Here is a 10,809-nt window from a genome sequence, read left to right on the forward strand (position 1 = left end):
TCATATCACTCCCCCGTAGAATACGGCGTACCACAGGGATCAGTTTTAGGCCCTATCCTATTCTCGTTATATATGTTACCTCTAGGAGACCAGGGAGCTACACTGCGACCAAAATGGTCGCATATGCGACCTTTTGAACTGCCGTTGCGACCCTAATTTTTAATGGGTCGCAAATGTGCTACCTAATGTTTTAGACAATATGCTATGATTTACTATGAGCATTTATTAAAACAGAAATGTGGATTTTAAGAATACGTTTTATAACATGCTCTGAGCCATCAACACGTTGGCTTCATTTTGCGTGAAAGCACGTCGTGTCTCTCCCTATCAGTGTGCGTTTGCGTGCTCAGCTGTTTCTCAATGAATTGGGTGCGACGCGACGCAAGCGCAGTGTCTTCCATGTTTCTAAACTTGAGCAGAGGTCTTTCTTCACTGAGGACGCGGGACCCGTATGGTTCCGGGTTTATATTTTAAATGGTCTGTCGGGTCCGGTTAGGTCCTAGTTTAATTACTTTGGGTCCCAAATCTGATTAATGTTGTGTTTATAACCCGAGTCGATCGGAAAACGGCCATGAGCGCTACCGCGCTAAAGCTCGAGTGCAGTTTCAGCGTGCCTTCGGTTTCTATGGCGATGGTTCTTGTTACGACCACGCGCTGCATTTGCTTTCTCACATTTTTTTATGATCTTATTATTAATAAACCATATCTTTTCTAAAACCATATCCATATTAAGTTTGGACAGAGATTGTAGCAAAAAGCAATGCTAATGTCAAGCCAATTGCACTGAACGAGCAAAGCAATGTAAAGTTTGTCACCGGGACAGCAAGTAGACTTTTAAATCTGAAATAATGAGTGGATTAAGCTTTTTCAATCGGCAAGAGAAAAATAGAAAGATAGAGCAAAAGCAGTAAAAGTGCCTATCTAATAGAAATTATTACCATTATAACATCAGTCATAACATCAGTCACATTTATAATCTATAGACCTGCACTGTCTATTAATATACTATACATAGTATTGTATTATATTGAGTTTGATAAAAGGGGTCTAATTGCTTCATATATCAGTGCAAAAACAGTAAGTGTTTTCGTGGTGCTTTGACAAACAGTGTCAGCTTTGTTAATGGCAAAGAAAGTTTGGGGTGGTTAGATTGATGAAATATAATGTGAAATTAATATTAATTTTCAACGAATCAAAGTATTGTGTTGTGTCACACATTATTAGTTCTACGTCACATGTATAGTAGACCATTATTTGTCAGGGGGTAATAATTGCCCTTTTCACCGACTACCACCACCAAGTACATTTCAGATCTGTGGGAAACACTGCAACGTTTAAGAAAACAAGGCGGCATTTGGTTTAAAAGATGGCAAGTAAAATAAAAAGCATATCTGTATGCAATACAGTTTCATTATTGTTCATTATTATCCAGAGCGCCTTAATATAACTTGAAAAAAATATGTGCGACCAAATCATATTTTGCGCCAGTAACTGAAAAAGTTGGTAGCGCAAGTGCCACCAGTGGAAAAGGTTAGTGTAGTTCCCTGGAGACATTAACTGAGATACTTATTATTGAACCAAATCGCTACAAACATAATATGTCAAATTACAAGTTGCCAATAGATGGCTGCACGGTGGTGCCATCTTCCACGGTTAAGAATTAGGGGTAATGTTCAACAGCAATCTATCTTTCGATTATCATATCTCCAACGTCTGCCACACACCATTCTTCCATCTTAGAAATATCTCAAAAATATGCCATATGCTGTCTGCATCAGATGCAGAATAGCTTATCCATGCTTTTATGACCTCTAGAATAGACTATTGTAACTCGTTACTCGGGGGATGCAATGCAAATCAGGTAAACAAGCTACAGCTGGTTCAAAACGCCGCCGCAAGAGTGCTTACTCGATCTAAAGTTATTAAGATCTCCCTGGTCAAGGTTTGTTTTTTTAATGAGCGGTCTAATAACTGCTAGTTTGAAAGCTGTTGGAACGTATCATAATTCTAGCGACGAGTTAAAGATATTTAGTACCGTGTCTGACACCACATGAAATACCTCTTTTAGTAATTTTGTGGGAACGGGGTCTAATATACAGGACAATGATTTAGATGACGTTACTAATTTAGAGAGCTCTTCTATTGTAGTAGGTTTAAATGACTCAAGATGTTCGTATGATAATCTAGTGTTAAATGTACTATTGGGTAGAGTGGTGGCTGCTTGCGTAGTTTCTATGTTTTCCCTAATTAACATAATTTTGTTAGTAAAGAAGTTCATGAAGTCGTTACTATTGTGTTGGAGTTTACTATTGGTTTCTGTTTGTTCTTTGTTTCTAGTCAGTTTCGCAACTGTGCTAAACAGGAATCGAGGGTTGCTATGATTTTCTTTAATAAGCGTACTGAGATAGGTAGATCTGGCGGTTTTTAAAGCCTTTCTGTAGTGTTGAACACTCTCTTTCCATGCTGAACGCCATACCTCTAACTTTGTGTTTCGGTAGTTTCTTTCCATATTTCTAGCTACTTTTTTAAGGGCTGCAGTATGATGGTCATACCATGGAGCTGGCGTTTTTTCTTTGATTCTCTTTTTTCGAATGGGAGCAACGGCATCCATCGTGCTAGAGAAAACATTGTTCAGGTTTTCTATTATAATATCCAGATCTTCACGGTTATCTGCTACACGTTTCATTTGGGACAGGTCTGGAAGAGTGCTAATAAAGCTATCTTTAGTGGTGGAAATTATCGTTCTGGCTAATCTATAGCATGTTGTAGACTGAGCGGTCCTATCTAGAAGTATTGTGTATGACACAAGGCAATGGTCTGAAACGTATTTAATGCCCGTCATTGACAAGCACACATATCCCGCACTTGAGCGTGTTTGTGAGAAAGAATCTCATTGACCACAAGCACACATACATAGCCTATCCCACGCATTTGTGAGCCGTCATTCACAAGTACACTATCTCTGCGCGTGCTGTTTGCTTGACCGTTTTTAATGATAGAGAGCACAAACCATTTGATATTTGAGATGAAATTAAACTTACCACTAAGTTAAGCAGATCTCACACCGCGGAGCTCACTTGACTCTGTCGTCTGTGTGACGCGCGACAGTCAGCACATGATCATTTCAAATCCGTTTACAAGACAAATGCTGTTGTTGTTTAATATAAAGTTTACTATTCCGTTGTAAAAATGATGAAATTATCTTCATATATGCTAATTTCATAATGCGAACATATTAACACAAGCTTTTTATTCTGCTATAATATTTAACACTATAAACAATATGTCATTTTATAAACAAACTATAATTCTATCTTGACATGAAAATGAGGTTCATGTTGGTCCAATTTGATTCCCTCTCTAGCGCAAAGTTGCCGTCGTCGGTCTCACTCTCAGCCTCCTTCCTTTTACGAGGTGTTACTGTAAAAAATGCGCTACCCATGGCATTTTAAAAACCAGATGGTTTATTTATAGTTCAAATACGGATATTTCACGTCATGTTCGAATGCATATTCGAATATCGAATTAAAAGTGACAGCCCTACTCCAGACTAACTTTTTTCACTAGGTGCACAGTGGCCGCCAACTGAAAATTTTAGGGGCGCAAGCAGAAAATTTACGGGCACACACCGTAAATCAACATGTTACCAAATATTCACATTTCTACTAATTTCCACTGTATTACTAATAAATACTTTAATGCTAGATGCAGAAAGTACAATGTTCTGTTTTAAATTCAGTGTCACATCACAAAAAAAGTTACATTTACTGGTCACACATGTGCAACTGGATATAAAATGCAGTGGCACACTCTCAAATTTCGGTGGCAAAATGCAGTCTGGAGCCCTGCCATGTAAGTCACTTTTTTTCTCAAACAAGTCAATGACAAATTTACTTGTCCGAATGACAATGACCACATGACAATGCTTAATGTCAAGCCCTGATCTGATGCAACAGATATATTATTTTGGATGACACTTTTTCCACATACAGAAAATTGCTCTGTTATTTTAATCCACAAATAACCAAAATTTTAAGTTTCAAACAGAGGTGGCAATAGAGAGACAAAATATACGGATTGCAAATTGAAAGTTAGCTGTAAAGAAAAAAAATGATGCTGACAGACCTTTACATTAGGCTTGTTGCGATAGTCGGTGAAACGGTGATTACCGGTGCTTCAGCCTCTCACCGGTTAGATCACTTGCCCACCGCGACACCGTCTTTCACCGTCGTTTTGATATTTTTTTGTAATTAAATCTTTTAGTTTCGTTAGAGAGAGCAAACATTTACAACTGAATGTGTCTGCTGCCTGAATTCAGCAGAGCTGAACGCGCGTCATCACAGAGCAGCGGCTGCGGGTGTCAGATTTCATTTATTCCTGTCAGACTGCGGCGAGCAGACGAAGGCAGGAGCTGCGTGCTTACTCGTTTTTGTTATAAGATACATATATGATGTTTAATATAGGCAAGATCGTTTTGTTGTTGTGTTTTTCCATTAAGAATAATAATAAACCCATTATTCAAGCAGCGCTTTATGGAGGAATAGCCGGTTGCTCTGCTTGGGACTGGCGGGTTTCTGTCAGAAGTACCTGCGCACATTGACTCAAGCACTTAAACCAGCTGTTGCACTCGCATTTGCACGCAAATTCATACGCGATTTAACGCAGCGTACGGAAGCGCTGGATTTAAACAACAGTTGCATCTAATTCAAAAGTGAAAGTAAAATGCGCACTTCTGTGCATTTATAAGCCCCTCCCACCCGGTGAAACCGGTATCACCGAGTTTGTCACGCGCTGATTAACCGGTGGGAAAATTCTGTCACCGCAACAACCCTACTTTACATATACGAAACTGGGACATTCCTTTAATAAAAAGCAAAGTATATCAGATACGAACCTTCACTTGCGTCTGGGGTTAAATATATCACATCATTTGAGGGAAATAGATGGCACCAACTCTCCCCCGTCACATCAATCTGTCAAACACAGAAACTATAATAAGTCATCTCTATAACAAAACTTTACTTTAGTTTTCTTTAATAAATGAACAGGTTAAAATTAAGGGATACACTTAAATCAAAACATAGTGACAATCAGAGGAAAAAAGTTAAGAAATCTTTTACAACCAAATAATTCTGGAAGCCGTCATTCATCCTAACACATTCTTTATACAGCAGATTTTCCTCTTTCAAATCTGTCAGGAAAAGGTGGAACGGGTGTAAAGCCTTCTTGTTGGATCCATAGAGGCGCCTTATCTGACCTGCAAGACGGCTGATTTCCTTTAAGAAATAATTATTATAGAAAAGAGTCCATTGTTTTTACAGCATTGTAAAATTTTGACATGACCGTAGTCAAGAACTCATAATGTGTTGTGTTTTTGCACAGCTCACTTTATGTGACATGTGATCGGTCATGCTGAGGTCCACACACAGACGCAGTCCTGAATCTCTGGCCTCCTCCAGTCTCTGCTTTGTAATTGCTTTAATGACACGCTTACTTAGCTGCGGTCCATAAATATCTGCAAAACAGACAAATTGGTCAATGACTGTTGACAATGAGGCTGTTTACACTTGGTATTAAGATGTGTTTCATCGATTGGATCACAAGTGGACGAGAGAGACACATTACGTTTACACCTGGTATTTAAATCCGTCTCTTTTGTCTACATTCCACCGCTTCTGTCCTTAATACTGTGAGGGGATGGTCTGTCGAGACTGTGGGTGAGTCGCTCTGCTGTCATTCAAACGCGAGCGGGAGTAATTGTGAGTTTATATGGACGTGAACTAATATTATGTCAGAGTCCGCTGCTTGTGTATCAAGTAAACATGCTGCACAGAGTTTTGTACGTGTATATGTTAGAGCTTTCTCTGAATTTTCGCGCAACTTTTACACGCTTTCAAAACGAAACTACGGAGATCAGCTGCTTTAGTTTTATCAATGAAAGGCTAAAAATAGCGCTGTTCACCGTGTCTTCACACCAGAAGTCAGAAAAGATGTAAAACATTGTTTTCAGTACCTCAGATAAGATAAATGGGCGGAGAGAAGGCGGTCGCGTGTGGCTGTTCGAACACATTCAACCACATGTGCATTTACACTACAAAAGCAATCCGATCGAAAAGGTTTTCGACTACCTCTTAATGTGGTTGAAAGTGGTCGAAAGTGGACGGATTCAAAACGTTTTGATCACCATTTACATATGGCATTAACATTGTCCACTTGTGATCCGATCGACGAAAACGCATGTTAATGCCAAGTGTAAACAGCCTCTAAGACATGTTATTATATTATAATAAGAATAAGTATATATGACCATGTCTGTAAAATCCAGGCTAATGTTTCATAATATATAATAAGTTGTATTTCAGTCATTGATTAGTTCATTTTAAGATATCATGTTTATATTTTCTAGGACTGCATAACGATTAATCACAACTTATTGTTTACAGAATAAAAGTTTTTGTTTATATGATAAATGTGTGTGTATTGTGTATTATAATTACGTATATAAAAATACACTGGCATGTATATATTTAAGAAATAATTACATGTGTATATGCAAATATCTTAAAAATATACATGCATGTGTATTAATACAAACTTATTATACAAAATACACACACCCATATATGTAGTAAACAAAAACTTCTATTCTGCAAACGATTAGTTGCGATTTATCGTTAGGCAGCTCCTAATATTTTCACACCATGCCACATTGATATATTATTAAACAATATTTGCAAGCACACAAATTGTCAATGTAACTAGAAAAAAGTATGACCTTAGAGAGTTGAGAGATATTTTTTTGAGCTGTTTTTGTTCAACTGAAGAAAATTAAGTCAGACGCAAAAACATTTGGATTAGAAAAAGAAACACCGGAAATATCCCAGATATAATTCTGTTTAAAGGAAATAGATATTATTGTTTCCTTCATCACAAAAAATGAGTTTAATATTGCGACCACTACTTTATGTTTTTGAACCAGGTTCTGTAGATATTTCCATAGAGAAAACCAAGTAAAGATATAACTAAATTGTAAAGATACAACACTATGGAATTTTTGAATAAGGTAACAGGACAAAACAAAAGTTCTCATGTAATTTAAATGTCCACAATCCAATAAAATATTCTTCACAGCGTGAGCCATGCACAGCCGTACCAAAGTGTTTAAAGGAAAAATATCACCTTTATTTTGACTGTTGAGCTTCTTCCTTTGTTTCTCCTCTTTTCTTTTACTTTTCTTCGTCTCCACTTTTCTTTCCCAGTTACGCTGCTTTCGCATGACATTTTTCTGCAAAAGTAATACAATTTTAAGTCACTGTTACGTAATAATCCTGAGAAGCACCAATAACAGAGACAAGAAGTCATCTTACAGAACACGTCCTTTCCTCTCTGTCAATACCAGCGGGTTCGGTTTCCAATTCGATACGCATAAAATCAAATAACTCGGAGATCAAGGTGTCGTGTGGTTGCAACAATCCTTCGTCGTAACAAGGGGCATGTTGTGGTGTTTCGTTGTCCATTCGTTTTACTTTAAATCCAAGATGATGTGATATTTCCTCACAAGAAAAGAACAATACTTTAAATAAAATAGCTCAAAAATCTACACGGCAATAACAGTGGAGGGTCACAAATGCAAGTGCCGTTTACATGTACGTTCGGTGGTGTGGTTCCAAACATAAAACTTTTCCCGGCATATGTAATGATGAAGTAACAACATTATATCCAGTAAAGCTATGTATAAATAAGAAATAAATAGAACAAAAGTCTTTAAACGGTTTAAGAGAACTGACGAGTTTTTTAAACAGACTTTACATCCACTTCGAACGGACAAGTCCTGAGTGTCGCACTGTGATGACGTAGACAAAAACGTTTGTCACTATTTTGTAGTTTAACGGCCCCGCCATTTTGGTCCAGGCAAGAGTGAATGAACACAGGAGAATAGAGGGTATGCATTGACGTCACGTTGAGTGGCAAACGTTCAACAAAATGGCTGGTTTTCATAGCGGATGCTGCGAAACTGCCAGTAAAACTGACTATTATCAGCTTAAATTAATTTAGTTGGACTTGATAGCAGAGGTGGACAATACTTAGTTACATTTTTTAAGCATCTATGCTTTGTTAGGTTGTTTGTATTGGGAAAAACATTACTTCACTACATTCTAAAGCATAGAATCATACTGCGTATTCTGCAATATTGCATATTAAAATTTATTTAATACCTAATTACATTAAAATTGTGTACTTTTACTTGAGTAAAAGTATGGTAATGTACTTAATTATTAAACGTAAAACAAAAACTTGTATTTCTGAAATGTAATAGAGTAAAAATTATGATAATATGCTTTGGAATGTATGTTTTCCAAAGAAAAACAAGAGTAAAATACAAATACTTGAAAAATACTTTTAAGTAGAATGTAAATCCTCTGTTTGACGTAGAATGTAAATCCTCTGTTTGACAGTGACCCTAGCAAATTATCAACCCACCTGTGGTCTGTGGACGTTGGCATGAACGATCAATTTACTTCTCCTTCCTTTTCTTTTGGCAGTCTGTAAATTGATAGCTCAGAATTCTTATTAAATCTGTTAGTACAGTCTATCGCACAACAGCTTTTTACCATTTTGACGCTTTTTCACTGTGTTTTTGCTGATTTCACACTGTGCACAAATGCTGCCGCTCTGTCTTTTGCCACTCAGTGGGCGTACCGCAGGCCTGTCGCCTAAGGTGACGTCACATGTGACCAGGGGAGGACTTAACAGGGTGGAGGCCCCTGGGCTTGAATAAATTTTGGGCCCTACACTATCAGAACGAAAGCTGTCACTGGGACGGTACCCTTTAAATGGTTCCTAATATTGACCATTTAAGTACAGATATAAGTACATTTGTACCCATTATATGCACTCTTTAGGTACAAAGGTGTACTACTTGAAAGGGTACCACCCCAGTGACAGCTTGTGTAAATTATCTTCAGTGCACACATACAGTAAACAACCTAAAATAAAAAATATATCATAGAACTATATTTAAGGGAAGTTTCCCGACAGGGTTTAGATTAATCCAGCACTAGGCCTGTTGCTAGGTTATATTAGGGCAGGGGTGGGCAACAGTTTTAGACTGAGGGCCACATTTACTTTGCCAAAGTAAGCGGAGGGCCACACTTGGGAAAACTGCAATTAGACATAGTTACATGACTAATTGGTAAAAATTAATTAATTAAGGCTCCTCTACAGTTACTTTGACAGCCTATTTCAAGGCCTGAAATTTAATTTTGCTAGGCCTGTCTGACCTAGGCTACTCTAACATTACAATAACTGGATTAAATTTCAAGGATTCATTTCCTACCCTGCATATTGTCCTTACGAAAAGAAACCATGGTTTTACTACAGTTAAGACCAAAAAACCATTGTTACTGTAGTAAAACCATGGTTTTGCTCATAGTAATCAATTGACCAAAAAACCATGGTTACTACACTTTTACCACAATAAAACCATGGTTACTACAGCAACAGACACACACACACACACACACACACACACACACACACACACGATTTATTATTATTTCTTTTATATTTTATATTGACAACCACAGTGTTTCCCACAGGATTTTGAGAGACTGTGGCGGTGATGACGTCACACCCCGATTAGCATATATGTGACATCATTGCGTCGTGTTTTACTCTTTGATTTGTCACATTATATTGCATTTTAACACAACTGAATGCTATTTTTTTACATATTATCTGTTCTGTTGTCTATAAAATAGTGACTAAACAGGACCCAGTAACTCTTTTTTTTTTAATCAAACCAGCTCTTTCTTTAACTGCTGCTAAAAACGCGACATCGTCTGAAAAAATCATCATACATTTACATTGAGGCTGTACTTATGTTGCTCTTCTCATCAGTGTTGTTGTGTTATGAGCGCTTTTTTATTTTAAATACGAGTGGTAGTTTTATTCTATGTCGCAGACAATTTGTTGCAAATTCAAAAATATGAGAAAATACACGGTTGCTGTTACTACAGAACATGTGCACGGGCATACCGCATCATAGGTGGGGAGAGAGCTCGGACACAGACTCACACCCGAACGGGTATATGTGGGAAACACTACTGCTAACCTTTTGTTAAGTCATGATGAATATGATAATCCGTCTTCTCTGTTATAACATCCGTGACTGTTGACGTTAATAACGCGAAAAAGAAAGTACACGCAGGAACGTGGAGTTAAAATACTTTTCACTGTTATGTGAGAAAGCTGCGCTGCATGCAACATGAGAGAGGGGAGGGTGCGGGGGCGCGCGCGCGCTGTTGAGGTGCTGCACGTAAGGAGAGAGAGAAAGAGAGAGAGACGAGGCACGCTGAGCGCTGAATGCAATGAATTAAGACGTTTTAAATGGTAAAAAAAAGTGTAAATGGGAATCATGAAAAATCTATGTGGCACCCAGTGTTGATTCTGTCACTGAAAAATCAATGTATGGAAACACTGCAACCATGACAGTTTCATCGAAATTGCGAGTGCATCGCGAGGGCCGGATTGAAGCCCTATGCGGGCCGGATCCGGCCCCCGGGCCGTATGTTGCCCATGTATGTATTAGGGCATTCAAGTAGTTTTACAAACAAACCTTACAAAAAACATTACTGGTGTGCGTCAAACATGCATTTTAGTCTGGGACTAGGATAAGACCTGTCTAGGAAACTGCCCCTATGTCTCTATAGCAGAACATAAGCCCAGTCTAAAATTAAATCATGTATTTTTAGGGATGTCACAAATCCAAATTAATCATGCACATTAAAAAATACCCCATAACAACAT

At 37.9% G+C, this 10,809-nt stretch overlaps 1 protein-coding gene across 1 annotated transcript in view; it reads right to left on the minus strand.

Moving 5' to 3' along the window:
• The window catches only part of trmt10b (tRNA methyltransferase 10B), a 51,566-nt gene extending 43,709 nt beyond the window's left edge, over window positions 1-7,857 (minus strand). The window contains exons 1-5 of the mRNA XM_065255004.2: window positions 7,368-7,857; window positions 7,180-7,285; window positions 5,388-5,515; window positions 5,124-5,276; window positions 4,895-4,973 (exon numbers count right to left, since the gene is read on the minus strand). Coding sequence (XP_065111076.2) covers window positions 4,895-4,973; window positions 5,124-5,276; window positions 5,388-5,515; window positions 7,180-7,285; window positions 7,368-7,517 — 616 coding nt within the window. The 5' untranslated portion in view covers window positions 7,518-7,857. The remainder of the gene's footprint in view (window positions 1-4,894; window positions 4,974-5,123; window positions 5,277-5,387; window positions 5,516-7,179; window positions 7,286-7,367) is intronic.
• Window positions 7,858-10,809: the final 2,952 nt, after the last annotated feature.

The sequence above is a fragment of the Paramisgurnus dabryanus genome, chromosome 2 (genome assembly GCF_030506205.2).
Source record: "Paramisgurnus dabryanus chromosome 2, PD_genome_1.1, whole genome shotgun sequence".
NCBI lineage: Eukaryota > Metazoa > Chordata > Actinopteri > Cypriniformes > Cobitidae > Paramisgurnus > Paramisgurnus dabryanus.